Genomic DNA, 19993 nt, shown 5'->3' on the forward strand with positions numbered 1-19993 from the left:
CCTAGATTAAAAGCCGCAATATTGTCTGCAGTCTTCAATAAAATTATAGCAGTTTAAGGTTGTTTTTAAACTTTGCACATGCAGAATTCAACTGCCATGTTCTGAAGCAAGTTGTAGTTAATGGCAGTTTCAAAACAGCTGATTGAAAAGTTGAAGATGCACTCTTGGAACACCATCCTTAAGTCCTCTGTCGAATGTGAGACAGACACATCAGTAATTTGTCCTTGTTGTCCACAATACTTTCATCACCCGAATGAAGGAAATATCTTTCAGCATAATGGAGATTGCATGAAAGCAGCATGCGTTAGCTAGATCTTGCAGGTGTCCTGACACTATAATTATTACTTCATGTAGCTCTATAAATTAATTCAGTACTGTGTGCGCAATTGTTTCTCAAATCCCTCATCAGTGCCCCATAATCACGAGAGTTTTGGCAATCATCTTCAGAGTATCTTTGAATTGTATTCCTTGTTCTCCATTGGAAGGTTGGCCACTTGGGAATTGAGAAAGTAGGGACTTGACCAGGGAGAGGCACCTTTCGATTTTGCTGGGGGGGAGGATCCATTGATGGGAGAATGGAAGGTGCAGTAGAACTTTGACAAACTCTGCTGCCATTCTTGTTATGCAAATTGGCTGGCCCTCGATTAGAGGACGATATCTATTCAGGGTCGTAGGCTCCTGCTATGGATCTTCATGTGGCTGAACAAAGCGATTCTCAACCCAAGGACCTTTAGCACACTGGGCACAATAGCCTGTGAGATAATGATGTCCAGATTGCAGGATTTTCTTTCTTTGCTGTTGCTTTGCCTCATCATGAAGGCATTGTGACTGCAGTTTAATGGACAAGTTGTTGCTATTTTGAATAATGGCATCAAGAAATCTTCAGAGTATCTTTGAATTGTATTCTTTGTTCTCCACTGGAAGGTTGCCACTTGAAAATTGAGAAAGTAGGGACTTGACCAGGGAGAGACACCTTTCGACCATCCAGACACTGGTCAGTCCATCAAAGTTAATAATAAAGGAGTTTTGCTGGGGTGCTTGTGGAGCTGGCTTCAAGAAAGTCACCTACTTTTGTTTGATGATCCTCCCTTTAAATCCAGAAGCTGCAAGGGATACAGCATTGATAGAATGTCTCTCATGCCCTAATGCACAGCCTAGCCCTCACTGCAGTGGGGAAGTGTGGTGTTGATTTCAGAGGTCTTTGTTGTCAAACATTCACTGCTGAATTTTGGAGCAGGCTTAGCTGGTTCAGCTGATTGTGTTTCATTACCTTGTCAATGGTCACCTTTTGTGAGAGATGGCTGCCAAGGTATGGGAAGTGTTCAGCATATTCCAGAATATCTCCTTTAACATATATGGGAGGTCGAATATTTGGCTGACTAGGTATGGCTTGATTGAGTTTTGTTTTTGCAACATTCAAATAGAGGCCTAGTTTCTCGTATACAAAATTGAAGAGGTCAAGAGTGGTTTGCAGGTATGGTACAGATTGCAGCCATTCAGAAACTGAAGATCACATGCCTATGGTAGTTTAGTTTTGACATGGGGATGACTGAGGTTTAGGAGCTTTCCAATTAGGTGGTGTTTAAAACTGACACCAGAGGGCAGTTGATCTTTGAAGTGAATAGCCACTGTTGGGTAGATTATAAATGGAAGTGGGGACTATCACATAGCCTTGCGTGATCCTGGTCTGGATTTTGAAGGCATCTTATCTTCCACTCAAGACAGTTGCAGTCATATCATCATGAAATAATTGCAGGATTGTGACGAAGTCTCCCAAACCTTGTAGTTTACGAAGTAAAATATTTTGGTCAGGACAATGAATGCAATGAAAAGTTCTTGTGTTGTTCTCAACATTTGTTTAGGAATTGTTTGGCAACAAGGACTATGTCAGAAGTTCCTCTGAAAGGTCTAAAGCCACATTTGCGCCCCTGAGAAGATTTTCTCAGCCGCAGGAAGTAGGCGATTCAGGAGTTTGTCATGATTCTCCCTGTCGTAGACAAGAGGGAAGTGCCTTGATATTGCCTTCTTGAACATATTTAAAACTCTAATGGAGGTGGGAAGGGGTTGGGAGTGGGAGGTGGTTGGGGGTGTGGGGGGAGAGTTCCATTTCCTCCCAAATCCTTAGGCTCAATGTGTGGAGTCCTGATGCGAATAAAAGCTCACTAGATTTGGAGACCTCTGCTGGAATACCATTGGAGCCACAAGCATTATTGTTTTTCATTAGTTCGATTGCTCAGGCAACTCTCCCATCGATGGTATTTTTGCCCATGGATTCTACCACAGGGTATTGAGGGATAGACTTGAGAGTATCCGACTGCTACTGTAGTATTGAAGTATCATTGAAAATTTTCTTTCTAGTGTTAAGAATGGGGGTGGATTCTCCATGGCATGCTGCCGGTAGCGGGTTTCCCGATTAGGTGGAGAATCAAACGTGGCCAAAAAACATGCTCGGGGCGGGACACCAATCCCATTCCGATGTTCTGGTCCTCTAGTGGTAGCAAGCTACACGACCTGTGCTGGCAGCACCATTCAAATTGATAATTTACCCGGCAGCACCATTCACATGGGTCATTTGCATGCATTTGCATCCGATTAACATAGAATCCCTACAGTGCAGAAGGAGGCCATTCGGCTCATTGAGTCTGCACCGACCCTTGGAAAGTGCACTCTACATAGGCCAGCACCTCCACCCTATCCCAGTAACCCCACCTAACCCTTTGGACACTAAGGGGCAATTTACCATGGCCAATCCACCGAACCTGCACATCTTTGGACTGTGGGAGGAAACCGGAGCAAATCCAGGAAGATACCAGGAGGACGTGCAAACTCCATACATACAGTCATCTGAGGAATTGAATCTGGGTCCCTGGCACGTGAGGCAGCAGTGCTGACCACTGTGCCGCCCACATAGAATCATAATGGGCTGGAAGACAGATTCTCCAGACCCCCGTGATGCTCCAGCCATCTCAGCTGGGGTTCACACAGGCGTGAATTGGTGCAGGTATTTTCAAGTGTGGCCCTGATGCGGTGGACCCTGCAGTGGGTGAAAGTGGTCAGTGTATAATGGAGGTGCTCCCCAAAGTCAATTGGAAGGCACCCCACCCCCCTGCCCGCTCACCACAATGCAAATCCTGCCCCTCTGTCCGACAGATCCCTCCATCAGAGACTCACTCCCCCCAACAGAGAGAACCACCCCTCATCAGAGACTCACCCCCACATCAGAGAGAATCACATCCTGATTCCCCTGCAGGATCCCCCGCAGGCCGCCCCCCCCCAGCGTTCCCGCGCTGTTCCCGACTGCAGCGACCAGGTGTGGATGGCGCCGGGGGGACCCCACCGTTTTGGCCTGGCTGCTCGGCCCATCCGGGCCTGAGAATAGCGGGGGTGCTGGAGAATCGCCATTTTGGGTGTCTCCGGCGATTCTCCGGCCTGCGGCCCGCGGAACTCGACGGGGCCGTTCCCGCCGCTTGGGAGAATCGCGGGAGGGCGTCGGACCGGCGTCCCGGGAAATTTTGCCGGCCCAGGCGATTCTCCAAACCGGCGCCAGAGTGGAGAATCTCGCCCACTTTGTCTAATTGGCAGGGCCGCGAGGATTTCTGGTTGCAGCATTTAGGTGAAGGTGTCATGTTTGCTGGCTCCTGCCAGAGCTGTCTTTTATGGCCTTTCTAGTCCAGCTTTTGATGAAGATTTGTTAGTGAGCAGATGTGCGAAGGTTTAGAGCATTTATAGAATGTCAAAATCCGGTAAGAAAAATACAAGGAAGAAGGCAACGAGCGAATGTCCGCTGGAGAGCGTGGTGAGGGGTGCAGCAGGAGGAACGATAGCAGTAGAGAGCCCATCGGGTGGGGCTGCACCCAACATGATGGAGAAGATGACAGGAGGTGATGGCTGGAGAGTTCAAACGGCTGTTCACGAAGCATTTTGAAAAGCATTAGATGATGATGATGGCCCTGCTTGAGGCGTGGGTAGGAGAGACCCTCGTCCCGGTGAGAGAGGAGTTGGTGAGAACTTCAACGGTGCGGAAGCAGGGGAAGAAAATGAAGGGGTTGGAGGAGGCCTTGTCCTGGCAGAGTGACCATTTCACTTCAGTGGATGAGGAGCTGCGGGGGGGGGGGGGCAGAAATCAACAGAGGGCTGAACGCCAAGGCAGGAGACCTGGAGAACAGGTCGTGAAGGTATAACCTGAGAATCGTGGGTGTGTCTGAAGGGTGGAGGGCCAGAGGCCTACAAAATACTTTGCTGATATGATGGTGAAGATGATGGAGGAGGGAGAGTAGCTCGCCCAGTCCGAGTTGGACAGAACCCATCGGTCGCTCCGGCCGAATCCGAGGATGAATGAACCACCGAGGACAGTGATCGTCTGCTTCCATAATTTTCAGGTGAAGGAGAGCGTGTTGAGGTGGATGAAGCAGAGGCACGAGGGTGGAGTGGGAAGGCAAGGGTATATGTATATATCAAGACTTGACAGGGCTGGCAAGGAGGCGAGCGGCCTTCGGGTGGGCTAAGGTGACAATGTATAAGTGCAACGTGTGGTTTGGTAGGGTCGACCTGGCGAAGCTGAGGGCCATGTACAACGGCAGAGACAATGGGCGTCATTCTCCGACCCCCCGCCGGGTCGGAGAATGGCCGTTGGCCGCCGTGAATCCCGCCCCAGCCCCCGCCGAAGTCTCCGAAGGGAGAAAAGTCGGCGGGGCGTTAATGGCGCCGCTGCCGCGGAGAATGTCACGGGTCTGCGCAAGGCAGCCGATTTTCGGCCTGCCGATATTCTCCCTTCCGGATGGGCCGAAGTCCCGTCGACGTGAACGGTCATCAAATTCCTTTTCATCGGCGTGACCCGGTGCTCCAGGCTCACGCCGACCAGCGAGGAGGTGAGTGACGGCCTGGGGGGTTGGCTCCGGGCAGGAAATGGCGTTGCCGCAGACTGATTGCGTGAGGAGAGGTGTGTCTCGGCTTGTGTGTGTGTGCGCGCGGCGGGGGGGGGGGGGGGGTTAGAGTAGGCTGGGCTCCGGGGGAGTGCCGGGAGGGGGTCCGTGCTGGGGTGGAGGTTGAGGGGGGGGGTCCGTGCTGGGGTGGAGGTTGGGGGGGGGTCAGTGCTGGGGTGGAGGTTGGGGGTTGGGGGGGGGGGTCCGTGCTGGGGTGGAGGTTGGGGGGGGGGGTCCGTGCTGGGGTGGAGGTTGAGGGGGGGGGGTCCGTGCTGGGGTGGAGGTTGGGGGGGGGTCCGTGCTGGGGTGGAGGTTGGGGGTTGGGGGGGGGGGGGGTCCGTGCTGGGGTGGAGGTTGGGGGGGGGGGTCCGTGCTGGGGTGGAGGTTGGGGGGGGTCCGTGCTGGGGTGGAGGTTGGGGGTTGGGGGGGGGGGTCCGTGCTGGGGTGGAGGTTGGGGGGGGTCCGTGCTGGGGTGGAGGTTGGGGGTGGGGTCCGTGCCGGGGTGGAGGTTGGGGGGGGGTCCGTGCTGGGGTGGAGGTTGGGGGTTGGGGGGGGTCCGTGCTGTGGTGGAGGTTGGGGGGGGGGTCCGTGCCGGGGTGGGGGTTGGAGGGGGGGTCCGTGCCGGGGTGGAGGTCGGGGGGTGGAGGTTGGGGGGTGGGGTCCGTGCTGGGGTGGAGGTTGGGGGGGGGTCCGGGCTGGGGTGGAGGTTGGGGGGGGGGTCCGTGCTGGGGTGGAGGTTGGGGAGGGGGTCCATGCCGGGGTGGAGGTTGGGGAGGGGGTCCGTGCCGGGGTGGAGGTTGGGGGGGGTCCGTGCTGGGGTGGGGGTTGGGGGGTGTCCGTGCTGGGGTGGAGGTTGGGGGGGGGGTCCGTGCTGGGATGGAGGTTGGGGGGGGGTCCGTGCTGGGGTGGAGGTTGGGGGGGGGGTCCGTGCTGGGGTGGAGGTTGGGGGGGGGGGGTCCGTGCTGGAGTGGAGGTCGGGGGTTGGGGGGGGGGGGGTCCGTGCTGGGGTGGAGGTTGAGGGTTGGGGAGGGGGTCCGTGCCGGGGTGGAGGTTGGGGGGGGGGGTTCCGTTCTGGGGTGGAGGTTGGGGGGGGGGTCGGTGCTGGGGTGGAGGTTGGGGGGGGGGTCCGTGCTGGGGTGGAGGTTGGGGGTTGGGGAAGGGGTCCGTGCTGGGGTGGAGGTTGGGGGTTGGGGGGGGGTCCGTGCTGGGGTGGAGGTTGGGGGGTGGGGTTCGTGCCTGGGTGGAGGTTGGGGGGGGGGTCCGTGCTGGGGTGTAGGTTGGGGGTTGGGGAGGGGGTCCGTGCCGGGGTGGAGGTTGGGGGGGGGGGGTCCGTGCTGGGGTGGAGGTTGGGGGTTGGGGAGGGGGTCCGTGCTGGGGTGGAGGTTGGGGGTTGGGGGGGGTCCGTGCTGGGGTGGAGGTTGGGGAGGGGGTGGAGGTTGGGGGGTGAGGTCCGTGCCGGGGTGGAGGTTGGGGGGGGGGTCCGTGCTCGGGTGGAGGTTGGGGGGGGGGTCCGTGCCGGGGTGGGTGATGGGAGGGCAAATGAGTTGGTCCACCTGGCCAGGTGCCAGCCTCCAACAGTTGGACCCATGCAGTCCATGCCACCTGGCTGGGGGGAGGAGGGGATATGGGCAATGATGATATGTGCCCCCCCCCCCCCCCTCCCCAGGCCGTCATGTTTTCAGACCATCCAGCGATGTTGGCCGCCGTGGTGGCAGCCGCTCATGTCTATGTTGCCCTGGATGAGGAGGAGGAGCGTGCCAGAGAGGCGGCGCAGGCTGCCGCAGAGGGGCAGGCGGCAGCCGCCCAGGCTGGAGGGACACCTGACTGACAGGACGAGGAGGGGGAGGAGGACGTCGCGGCCCCACGGCAACGGAGGCACCCGAGGGCGCCCCGTGTGTACCGGCCCCAGCAGTCATACCAGGACCTCACGGACCGGGAATGCAGGAGGAGACTCCGGATGAGCCGGAAAACCGTGGCACACATCTGCCACCTGCTGGCCCACCTGTCACCGCGTGGCACTGGCGGGGGACACCCTCTCCCCGTGTCCGTCAAGGTTACGGTGGCCCTGAACTTTTATGCAACGGGGTCATTCCAGGCACCGAGTGGGGACCTGTCCGGCATATCGCAGACATCGGTGCATCCGGGCAGTGACAGATGCCCTTTATGCCATGGCGCACCGCTACATCCGCTTCCCCGTGGACCGGGCCAGCCAAGATGCCCGGGCCGTGGGCTTCTCTGCCGTTGCCGGGTTCCCCATGGTCCAGGGCGTGATCGATGGAATGCACGTCGCGGTGAGGCCACCTGCAGAGAACAGGGCCGTGTTCACTAATAGGAAGGGGACCTATTCGATGAACGTACAGGTGGTCTGCGACCACCACATGATGATCCTGCACGTCTGCGCCCGTCACCCAGGCAGTGTACACGACTCATTCGTGTTGTCGCGGTCATCCATCCCCGGCATGTACGAGGGACGCCATCCCCGGCTGAGGGGCTGGTTGCTGGGCGACAGGGGCTACCCATTGCGATCGTGGCTGATGACGCCTATACGGAGGCCACGCAATGAGGCGGAGAACCGCTACAATGATGCCCATGTAGCGACAAGGGGAGTGATCGAGAGGTGCTTTGGCGTGCTGAAGATGCGTTTCAGGTGCCTGGACCTCTCTGGGGGCGCCCTCCAGTATCGGGTCGGCCGCATCATTGTGGTGTGCTGCGTCCTTCACAACATAGCCCAGCAGAGGGGCGATGTGCCGCAGGCAGAGGAGGGCGGAGTGGAGGAGCAGCAGGAAGAGGCGCAGTCCTCCCCAGATGAGGGGGATGGGGGCAATGGTCAGGGCAGACGGGGTAGACACAGGCGGGTGGCTGTCCACCGTTACCGGCTGGCCCAGCGGGCACGGGACAGACTGATAGACGCCCGCTTCACTGACTAGATGGGCGTGGGAATCGGGTAGTATGGCCACAGACCGCACACCATGGCAACAGCCGACCACCCACACCCACCACCCATCCACCCACCCAGCACCCTCACCCCCCTCCCCAACCCCACACACCCCACCCGCATGCACACCCCCCCCCCCCAATTGCCGATCCACCGGCGGCACAACGGGCCGGGCTCACCCAGTTGCGGGTGGACGCGTGTCTATCGCAGGCCATGGAGGATGATGACAACCCGCCTCCGATGAGCTCCTGGCTCTACATCGTTGGACTATGTCTGACCCATGGCCACAGTACCACCATCCACCCGGACCATCCCTGCATGCGGCTGTGACACTGCAGCGCACGGTCCCGTCCTCTGCCCGGGGGATGTTGATGGCGGCCCAGGGGGACGGGGGCAGACTCACCTGGGGCTGAGGTAAGACCACCCGTCACACACACACACTTGCGCTCAACGTACATGACACGCCCGCACACTTTGGACAGAGCACAAAGGCAGCTTCGGTAGGTGTAACATTGACTTTAATAACCAAAGGAGTTCATGCACGTGCCCTAGCCCCTAAAACTCATCTGTGCCCTGCACCCGTGCCAACTTACTCAGTGTCTAATTGTTTGGCCTTACGGGCCCTTTGACTACGTCTACGTGGTTCCCCAGACAGTACAGCAGAACTGGAGGTGGACTCCTGTGATTCCTGCCCTCTGACAATGGATCCCTTTGGCGGCCGTTTCCTGGGGCGTCCTGGCCTAGATGGGCCAGGCTGCGGCCCGGGCGACTGGGATGGCGAGCTGCCTGCCTGTCCTGCCCGTTGCCCACCCGATGCACCTGGGACGGAAGGGGGGGGAGTCCGAGGTGTCGCGGTGTACCGGGACCTCCCCTACAGAGGGAGCCGGGACGGACCACACCACCTCCTCCTCCCTCGGGGTGCCCGATGGCCCCCAGGCCTCTACATGGGTGGGGGATGCGAACGGACTGGCCATCCGACGCGCCCCCGACATCTGGCGCTGCCAGTCCTGGAGGCCCGTGCTGGTATCGACAGGGGTTTGCAGCCATGGAGCCCAGGGGGTTGTCAAACCCTGTCTGTGACAGTGCGACGCCGGCTCGCACATGGCCACTGGCGCCAATGCCCTCAGCGATGGCCTGCAGAGACTGGGCCATGGCCTGCAGAGACTGGGCTATGGCCTGCTGAGACTGGGCCATGGCCTGCTGAAACTGGGCTATGGCGTTGAGCGCCTCTGCCATCTGGCGCTGGCACTGGCTCATGGCCTCCTGTGAGAGGGCAGCCATTTCCTGGGCCACAGACGCCGCCTGCACGGAAGGCCCCAGGCCTCGCAAACCCGTTCCCCATGTCTGACACCGTCGCACCCATTGCCTCCACCGCGGACGCCACCCGTGCGGTGTCAGCCTGGGTGGCACGCATGACCGGGACCACTCCCAGCTCCTGGACGCGGGTGGACTCCTCCACCTGCGACCGCAGCCGCCGCAAGCCACCCGTCACCCTATTCGCTCGTCTCCGTGTCGGTGGTTGCATCGGATCTATGTGTGGGTGTGGTAACTGCAGGAACCCGGGATCCATCTGGGCGGCAGATGTTCGCTTGGCCTGGGCTGCCCTCCGACCACCCGGTCCCTCTGCTGCTCCTACCTCCACCTGCTGTACCGGGACGGCTGTGTTGTGCGCACCAGTGAGTGTACCAGACGCCTCATCACTAAAGTGCCCAACCGTGGTGAGTGTTTCTGCGATGGTGGAGGGTGTTGGTGACAGCAGTGGCGTTGTGCCGTGCTCTTCGTCCCACTCTGACTCCATGGCACTTTGGGGTGGGGGTTCGTCTCCACCCATCCACTCTGAGTCACTGTCCGGTATTTCGTCTTCCCGGGTAGAGGTGTCCTGGGTAGTGCTGTCCCGGGTAGGGGTGTCCTGGGTAGTGGTGTCCCGGGTAGGGGTGTCCCGGGTAGTGGTGTCCCGGGTAGGGGTGTCCTGGGTAGTGGTGTCCTGGCTCGGATGTGACGGGGGCCTGTGGCTGCCCCCCTCATCGCTGGGTGGTCGCTCCCGCACGTGACGGGGGTGTCGTCTCCCTGTTGCCCCAGGTCTCTCCGTCTCCCGTGGTGTGCGAGGGGCATCCTGCGGGCGTCACATGCTGGAGGGTGCGGGTCTCTCCGTCTCCTGTGGTCTCCGAGGGGCATCCTGCGGGCGTCGCATGCTGGAGGGTCCGGGTCTCTCCGTCTCCCGTGGTGTGCGATGGGCATCCTGCGGGCGTCGCATGCTGGAGGGTGCGGGTCTCTCCGTCTCCTGTGGTCTCCGAGGGGCATCCTGCGGGCGTCGCATGCTGGAGGGTCCGGGTCTCTCCGTCTCCCGTGGTGTGCGAGGGGCATCCTGCGGGCGTCGCATGCTGGAGGGTGCGGGTCTCTCCGTCTCCTGTGGTCTCCGAGGGGCATCCTGCGGGCGTCGCATGCTGGAGGGTGCAGGTCTCTCCGTCTCCTGTGGTCTCCGAGGGGCATCCTGCGGGCGGTGTGCATCTGCGGGGATGGGTGCCTGGACGTTTGGTCCTGCGATACACAATGAAGCATGCATGGTTAGACATCAGGCAGTGATCAGGTGATACGGGGGAGGGGGATATAGGGGAGGGGGGATATGGGGACGGGCTGTTGATGGCTCACTTGCTCGTGGGCCCCCGACCTCTGCATCAGCAACCTCCCGGTCCTCGGGTCCGCCAGCCAGTTCCAGGGCCCTTTCCTCGTGTACGGTCAGTGGCCTCTCATCAGCGGGCCCTCCTCCAGTCCTCACATGCTCCCTATTGTTGTGTGCGCGCTTCTCCTGTGGGCGGGGGGGGGGGGGGGGGGGGTGGCAGGGGTAAAAGGCAACAGTGTTAGGCAGGTATATGAATGCACGCCATCGGTTGCGCGTGCATTGCAGAGGTTAAGGTTAGGGCTGGATTCACTTGGGGATATGGGGGATATGCGGGAGGGGGGGATATGGGGGAGGGGGATATGGGGGAGGGGGGATATGGGGAGGGGGGATATGGGGGGCTCACCCTGCCTTCTCTGATGAGGTCGTTCACCTTCTTGTGGCACTGGGTGCCTGTCCGTGGTGTCAGGGCCACAGCGGTGACGGCCTCTGCCACTTCCCTCCACAGACGCCGGCTGTGGCGTGGGGCAACTCTGCGGCTGTGCCCGGGATACATGGCGTCCCTCCTCTGCTCCACCGCGTCCAGGAGCGCCTCCACATCGCGTGACTCGAACCTCGGGGCTGAGCGACGGCCAGCCATCAAGTCGGGTGTTGCGGTCGGCTGTTCCGGTCGGGTGCGGGGGAGCTGCGCGGCCTTATGAGCCGTCACGCCATGCAGCGCGTATGACGCTGCACGGCGTGAACCACTGCGCAAGCGCGGATCCGGTTACGTCGCTGCTAGCCCATTTCGGGCCGCAGACTATCGGCCCATTTTTATGACGTGACGCAAGTGGGATTTGCGCCGTTTTTTTCCGCCAATCGGCGGACTTTCCGCCGATAATGGAGAATTTCGCCCTATTATTTCAAGATGACAGTGGAGGCGGAGGCGTTTGTTAAGGCAGAAGGCCTGGGATTGGACTGAATTTGGACTTTTGATGGTTTTTGACTGAGTTTTTTCTCTATTTTTTCAGAGGCAAGGCGGTTCGGCAGTTGAGATGAGCGCAGGGAGTTGTGTATGAGTATGGTGAGAAGGCCAGTCGATTGTTGGCGGGCCAGCTCATTCGGCACGTAGCGGTGAGGAAGATTGTGCAGATTAGGGAGGGGTGGTAGTGGTTCCGGAGCAGGTGAACAGGGTGTTTGAGGACTTTTATAGGGAGTTGTATAAGTTGGAGCTGCCAGATAATGAGTCGGGGATGAGGATGTTTTTGGAGCGACGGGAAACACCCTGCCAAACTCTCCCTAAATGACACTTTTTTGGGAGAATCGTGCTTTTGGTCACCTTAGAATCCCTGTACTGGGAGTATGCCTGAGATTCCTACCTTTTCTCTTTAACCTATATCCTAATCTCGGGCCTCAATATATTTTTGATATCATTTACAATTGAAGTCAATAGGTCAAAATTGTTAATTAGTGGCCCAGAGGGTATAATTAGAATAAGCAAGGATGGCTCTTTAATTGGAGTATGTGGGCCTATTTTGATGATTGGATAAATTAACTGGAGCTTGTTGATCATTATTGTTGTACATAATCAGTTTCATTGGTTCCCACCTGGATACTTGCAGGTTAATTCCAACACAATTGTGTGTGATAAGATAGTTTTTTTTAATGTGAAAAGATTCTGATCTCCAAGTGGCTACAGCAAAGGGAATTGTCATCAAAACATTTTGAGACAGTGAACTCAGAAACTGCCAATAATAACATCATCCAAAACTTAGTTACAGTAAGATGCTCAGTAACATTACATCATAATCTTCTGATGACACCAAACTGTGCAAAATAACATGAGATTTTTAAAATGCACTTCGTACTCATTTTTAATAATGTCAATGTCTCGTGCCTCCCTGAAACTGGGGGAACGTGTAACTCTGTTGGGAAAAACTGGGGTAATGATGATGTCACTGACCTGGGTTCAAATCCCACCATGGCTGCTGGTGGAATTTAAATTCCAATCTGAAATGAATGCTAGTCCCACAAATTCATCGATTGTTGTCAAAATCCATCGTGTTCACTAATGTCCTTCAGGGAGGGAAATCACCTGGTCGAGCTTGTATGTGACTCCAGACCCACAGCAATGTGCTTGACTCTTAAATGCCTTCTGAAATAGCCTAGCAAGGCACTCAGTTCAAGTAACGCTCCCATCTCGTGAAAGAAGAAGGAACAAATGAATGATTTGATAGAATCTGAACAAAAAGTGCACTTGGACTATTTTGTAATCTTCCTCCAGAATACCAACTACATTTTGTTCCCATTACAGCTTTAAGATGAACTTGAACGGACAGACACTTCTTCCATTACACACTTTAAAATTTTTAACTTCAGATTTCCAACATTTGTGATTTCTCTGTTCTATATTGATTCTAAAATGGGCTACATTTTTAAACTGACACCAACGAGTTTCAATCCAAATGAAGGATAATACCATAAGTGGATTTGTGTACTTGACGAGCTACAGCCTGCCTTGTCCTATAATCATTCCGTGTGAAAGATCAAGTGCACAAGGCATTTTTCATTGCTAAATGCTGCATTAGCTGGAAAATATTGTCAGAAGTGAATACAAATTAAAAGGATAGCAGAAAATAATTAGTAGTGTAATATATTTTCATTTAAAAATATCATCAAATTAGTAATTAACCTGAGTGCCAAATGTGCAGAATAAGATGATGCACATTATATTGTATAATTGGTTGTGTCCACAGGGGTAGAAATGAACTTAAAGGAAATCTTGAATTTTGTCTGTATCTGTCAACAGTGGTACATAATGGATTTCTTGTCCATAGCTGTTGCATGGATTCAGGACATGTTTGCTGACTTTGGCACTAATTTGTCCATGCTCCTTATTTTCCTGCAGATTCATTCGCCCTGGATGTGGCTCTAGTCTCGGCAGCTGTGGTAATTTGTCTTGTTGCAATGGTCGCCATGTGTGGGATCTGCAAATGGTGTCAGCGCAAACTGGTGAGTTAAACTTGCTGTGATGTTCCAACGGCCTAGTGAGTACAAAAACATACTGTACACTGACAGCTTTCTCCTCTGTAACCTCACAATGTACTGCTGATGAATACTTATACTTTCCCTCAACGCTGTCATATTTCAGACCATTCAAAATACAAGCTGTGGCGCCGATCAATAAAAATACTTTCCTAATTTCTGGTTGTGATAAACTTTGGCAGGAGATGTGTCTGTACTCCTGATTATTCGCTAATGGTGAGCATGGAAGACTAAGGCTGTGTAATAATGTTTTTAAAATCCTGAAAAAAACAGGGGGCCGTCGGGATGTTCCATTTTAGCAGCAGCCCGGGGTTCCCCCGACGGTGTGGGGCTGCCCCACAATGGGAAACCCCATTGACCAGCCGGAGTAATGGAACATCCCGCCGGCATGCTGAACCAGAAATCTGGCGCGGCGGGACGGAGAATCCAGCCCAGGATCTATTTCAAATATTCACAGGATGAAGGTGGGCCATATGATCAACAAGGTCAAATAAGGCTGATTTCAGTCAAAGTAATTATAGTCATACCATTCACCCTGGCATGGTTAATGAATATATCTCTTAAAAAAAGAACTTTACAGCGATTGTTCTTGAATGTGCTTATCAGTGTGACTCAGTTGGTCGTCACTTGCCCCTACACTGGGATTTTGGCAAATTAGCACCCTGACATTACAATGCAATATGGGAGAAAGGCTACATTGTTAAAAGCAGTGACTCCTGAATGAGAAGCGATAGCAACTCAAAAGATTAAATTATTTTTTTCCCTGCCCTGTGTTGGTGCTAGAGGGAAACAGGATCACCAAGATTTCATATCCCTGTCCTGCCATAGGACCACATCCTTGCAGGATTTAATGCCAGTGAACAAGGGATAGGAAAACAAGCTGGAGCTCCTGGTTTGCCTGTGAATGCACATCAGTAGCCAGACGATCCCAATAGAAATGGACAATTCTGGAGTGTGTAGTTATTATGCAGAGCCCCTGTTTAGAATCGACGACACACCTTGGGGTCAATATGCTACACCTCTGGTGGGTTTTCAAGGCACAGTTCATATTAACTGGACTTCATCACCAACAGGGAAAAACCTTGGCTTAACAAAAGTGTGCAAAAAATGCTTGGACAGTATGGAGCCATGGACTGAGATCTTGGGGTTTCTGCTTCTTTTCCCTGATACTTTTACATTGACAACTGCATATTTCCAGAGAGCAAAGGCCACAAGAATCCACTGTTGCAGAGTAGTATCTACATTTGTTTCATTGTGTTTGAAATGGTTATTTTAATATTTAATTTGTTGGGCAGCACGGTGGCGCAGTGGGTAGCACTGCTGCCTCACGGCGCCGAGGTCCCAGGTTCAATCCCGGCCCTGGTTCACTGTCCGTGTGGAGTTTGCACATTCTCCCCGTGTCTGTGTGGGTTTCGCCCCCACAACCCAAAGATGTGCAGGGTAGGTGGATTGGCCACGCTAAATTGCCCCTTAATTGGAAACATCAGTAGCCAGACGATCCCAATAGAAATGGACAATTCTGGAGTGTGTAGTTATTTGGTACTCTAAATTTCAAAAAAAAAAAAAATTTAATTTGTAAACCGTTTAAAAAAATAAATAAATTATTGAACATTTGTTAATGAATACAGAGCAATAAAATAAAACATATCATGCCCTCAAGCAAAACAGCAACCCCCCAACCCCCAACAGCTGACGGTGACTAGCTCTTTAAAAAACAGAACAAAAGGATGGCATCTTTTATAAAACCTCTCAATTGCGCCCCTTAATGTATACTTAATTTTCTCACGATTTAAATCTCCATAAGATCCCCCAGGCATCCACTCCAACAGCACCCATCTGCCTGTGAGCAATCAGCGAAATGAAGGCTAAGACATCCGCCCCCGCACCGTCTGCAGCTCTGGCAGGTCTGACCTGCAAATATGGCCACCAGGGGACAGGGCTCCAATTCCATCTATAGAATCGCCAAAGTGCTGAAGAAGGAAACCCAAAATCTCACCAACTCAGGACATACCCAGAACGTATGCGCATGATTTGCCAGACCCCTCCCACATTGCTCATACTTATCTTCCACCCCCTCAAACAACCGACTCATCCCAGCCCTAGTTAAGTGTGCCCGATGCACCACCCTCAACTCTATCAGCCCCAGTCTTGCACACGACAAAGAAACGTTCCCCCTATGCAAGGCCTCACACCACGCACCCTCATCTAATTCCGCCCCCAACTCGTCCTACCATTTGGCCTTAGTCTCCACCAGCGATGATGTATCCTCCACCATTATCCTCCTGTAACCGAGGTGCTCCCCTGCTCCATCCCCGCGAGTGATAGAACCCCCTCCACCAATGAGACTGGTGGCACTACTGGAAACGACGGGAAGACCTTCCTCACTAAGTCCTTCACCTGCAGATATCTAAAGTTCTCCAACTGTGAAATCCCAAACTTCTCTGATAACTCCTCAGGACTCACAAACCGCCCCTCCTGAAACAAATCCCCCACTTCCACTTCCTTGTCCACAGTCTTGAAACCTGACATCCCATCTTGCCGGCTCAAACCTGTGGTTATCACAGATCGCCGCCAGCTTCAACATCCTACCTAATTTAAAATGCTGCAGGTATTGCCGCCATATTTTCAATGTCGTGACCACCATTGGGTTACATGAAAACATACCTGGAGAGAACGGAAGTGGGTCCTTCATCAGCATCCGCAGCACCAACCTCCTACATGAATCCAATTCCTTCCTTACCCAAATTGCCTCCTGGTTCCCACACCAGCCGAAAACCTACGGTGCATTTGCAACCCAATAATAAAAGATCAGATTTGGCAATGCCAAGCCCCTTGATTGCCGATCCCTCTGCAAGACCATACAATGAATCTTATCAACCTTACCCGCACAAATAAGGGCAAAATCAGTCTCTCTCTACCCCCATAAAAAAAACAAAAAACACGGCAAGCATTTGAATAGGAACTGAAACCGTGGCAAAATGTTCACCTTCACAGATTGCGCTCTGCCTGCCAAGGACAGAGGGAGGCTATCCCACCTCTGTAGGTCAGCCTTAACTCTACCCACCAGACTTGTAAAGTTTAATTTCCAAAGCTGAGCCCAATCCCACACTAGCTGCACCCATAAGTACCTAAAATGCTTGCCTGTGAAACTAAATGGCAACCCCCCAAATGAACTCCCTTCTCTGGCGGGGTGACCTGAAAAACACTCACTCATCTCACAATTTAACTTATACCCAGAGAACGCACTGAACTGCTTCAGCAGCGATATTAGGCTCCTCATTATAGGGACCGGGCCCCCGAAACATACAGTAACAAGTCATCAGCATATAGGGACACCATATCCTCCATCCCCAACCCCCCCTCAATATCCCCTGCCACTCCCCCGAGTTCCTCAATGTGATGTCCAAAGGCTCATTCGCCAACGCAAATAAGAATGGGGACATAGGGCACCCCTGCCTCGTTCCCCTGTGTAACTGGAAGTATTTCAAACTCACACTGTTCATATGAACATGAGCCTTAGGTTCCCTGAATAACAGTCTCACTAAAATGTTTTATTATTTTGTTAAAAGTTTGTTGGCAATCCTGTGACTGTATTCATCTATGTCTCTAAACAAAGTATACAAGTTACCATCTATTGAGCCAGGGTCCACTCCTGGACCTGACTGTCCAGTAGTAATGTCAACTGGGATTGTAATAACTCTTGTTTGACAATGTTGTTGTTGAATAATATTATTTATGGCCTTGATTGACCAATCGTTTACAGCAGTCTGTGCTACTTCGGTTGCTTTCTTTCTGTATTTGATTGTGCAATTAACATTATAGATCACATTCTGGCTCGGTGCAACATCCATCTTCCTGCAGAGGTCAGAGAGACCATCAATTAACCTTAGTGTTGCATGATTCCGATTTTACTGAAACCTACACCCAATGTCATGAAGAACTACTTGTCATGGCCAATTTTTAGTGTGTTTATGAGTATTCATTTGGTAAAAGTGAATCGAATCTGTAGCAACTAAATTATTATGTTCCATGAGAGATCGTCTTAGTCAGAGTAGCTGGTGGACATTTACCAGCCGCTGGTTGATAAGTGGTTAGCACTACTGCCTCACAAAGCCAGGGACTCTGGTTTAATTCCAGTCTTGGGTAACTGTGTGGTGTTTGCACTTTTCGCTGTATCTGCGTGGGTTTCCTTCGGGTGCTCTGGTTTTCTCCCATAGTCCAAAGATGTGCAGGTTAAGTGAATTAGCCATGCTAAATTGCCCCTTGGTTTCCAAAATGTTAGTTGGGGTTACTGGGTAATAGGGATAGGGTGGGAGCGTGGAAAGAGGGTGCTCTTTCCAAGGGCTGGTGCAGACTTGATGGGCCGAATGGCATCCTTCTACACTGTAGGGATTCTATGAAGTAATAATTAGCTAGCTTGTGATATTGATGTATGAGGTACCTAAAAAGTCTGGTCAAATGCATTTAAATCTGAGGACTTTATTAACAACATTGTACAAATGCTGTAAGGTTCATTGTATGACTTCTGTTAAGTGCAGAAGACCAAGGAAAACATTGTATATTTATATGACTTTAAGTTAATTGTTGCATTTTAATAATGTTGTAACATGGCAGCTAGAGATAATACACTGATTTATTTGGAATGTTGGCTGAATTTGTTTTTTTTTTAATCTCTTCGTTTCCTGATGTCCCTTCTTTTCTCCACTAACATTAGTACTATGTAAGCTGAATATAGGGAATTGGGACATAAATTAAAATGCAGGCCTTCAAATGTAGTAACTCAGAATTACTCCCAGTGCTAGGTGCTAGCGAGAACAGGAATAAGAGGATAAATCAAATGAGTGCACGGCTGGAGAAATGGCGTACTAGGGTGTACTAGATTGGTGTACTAGATTTAGATTCTTGAGGCAATGGGACTGGTTCTGGGGAAGGTGCGACCTGTACAAGCCAGATGGGTTCTGGGCAGAGCTGGGACCAATATACTTGCGGGGGCTTTTGCTAGTTCTGTTGGGGAGGTTTTAAACGAGGAGGGCAGGGGAATGGGAATCCAAGGGTAGGCTTAGATGGGTCAGATTTAGATCAGGAAACAGGATGTAGAACATTAGGTAGTGGCGTAATCAGCAACTCGGAAAGACAAGAGAAAATGAGAGTTAAAAAGAGTCCAGCAAAGGAAATTGATGGGGTGATTTGTTTATTTTTCAATGCAAGGAGTATTAGAAATAAGGCAGATGAACTAAGGGCACAGATAGACACATGGCAGCCAGGGTGTTATTGTTTTAATGGAGTCCTGGCTAAAAGAGGGGGAAAATTGGCAGCTCAATATCCCTGGGACCCCTGCTGGTAGTTTATATATTAACAATTTGGGCTTCAACGTGGGGGGCATGATTGGGAAATTTGCAGATGACACAAAAGTTGGCTGTGTAGTGGCGAGTGGAGAGGATAGTGTAAGATCCAAAATTATATAAATGGGTTGGTGGAGTGGGCAGGAAAGTGGCAGATGGAGTTCCACGTTGATAAGTGTGAGGTAATGCATTTAGAGAGGTCAAAGAGTAAAAGGGAATACACAATAAACGGGAATATACCGAGAGGGGTAGAGAACTGGAGTGAGAGATCTTAGTATGCAAGTACACAGGACCCTAAAGGTAGAAGTGCAGGTGGATAAGGTTGTAAAGAGGGCATATGGAATGCTCTCCTTCATTGGGAGAGGTATAGAATACAAAAGTAGGGATATAGTGATAGAACTGTATTAGACATGGGTGAGGCCATAACTGGAGTAATATGCACAGTTCTGGTCACCACACGACAGGAAGGATGTAACTGACCTGCAGAGTTCAGAGACGATTTACCAGACTGTTGCCAGGGCTGGAGAATTGTGGCTTCGAGGAGAGATTTGAGAGGTTGGAGTTGTTTTCCTTGGAACAGAGAAGGCTGAGGGATGACATAATTGAGGTATGCAAAATTGTGAGGGGTCGAGATAGAGTAGACAGGAGGAACGTGTTTCCCTTGGCAGAGAGTTCAAAAACCAGGGGTCATAGGTTCAAGCTAAGTAACAGAAGGATTAGAGGGGCATGAAGAAATACCTCTTTAGGCAGCGGGTGGTGGTTGTCTGGACTTGTTGGTAATGGAGGCAGAGACCCTAAACTCATTTTTTAAAAAGAACCTGGATCTGCACCTTAAGTGCTGTACGTTTTAGGGCTACAGGTTGTGTGCAGGTAGATGGGATTAGAAAGGGCACTTGGGTGTCCTTGGGTCGGCATGGACAAGGTGGACTGAATACCCCCCATCTGTACTGTATCACTTCTATCATTCTACATTGAGTGCTGAAACTGTTCAAATCATAGGCTTCTCAAAGCTTGGAATTGGTGGAAGAGTGGAAACGTTTGTGCCAACCACTTTTTAAAAATCATCCTCTTGTGTGTAATGATTGTGAATTCAAAATCAAGGCATTGCTTAATCACGAGCCAATGTTGGCCAACGGGTATAGGGTGATGGATG

The 19993-nt window shown here is 52.6% G+C and overlaps 1 protein-coding gene across 4 annotated transcripts in view; it reads left to right on the forward strand.

Moving 5' to 3' along the window:
- Positions 1-19993, forward strand: part of syt7a (synaptotagmin VIIa) — a 960955-nt gene that overhangs the window by 424181 nt on the left and 516781 nt on the right. For all 4 annotated transcript variants that reach the window (XM_072466354.1, XM_072466351.1, XM_072466353.1 and 1 more), the window contains exon 2: positions 13362-13465. In XM_072466354.1, the coding sequence (XP_072322455.1) occupies positions 13362-13465 (104 nt within the window). The remainder of the gene's footprint in view (positions 1-13361; positions 13466-19993) is intronic.

This window comes from Scyliorhinus torazame, chromosome 10 (assembly GCF_047496885.1).
Source record: "Scyliorhinus torazame isolate Kashiwa2021f chromosome 10, sScyTor2.1, whole genome shotgun sequence".
NCBI lineage: Eukaryota > Metazoa > Chordata > Chondrichthyes > Carcharhiniformes > Scyliorhinidae > Scyliorhinus > Scyliorhinus torazame.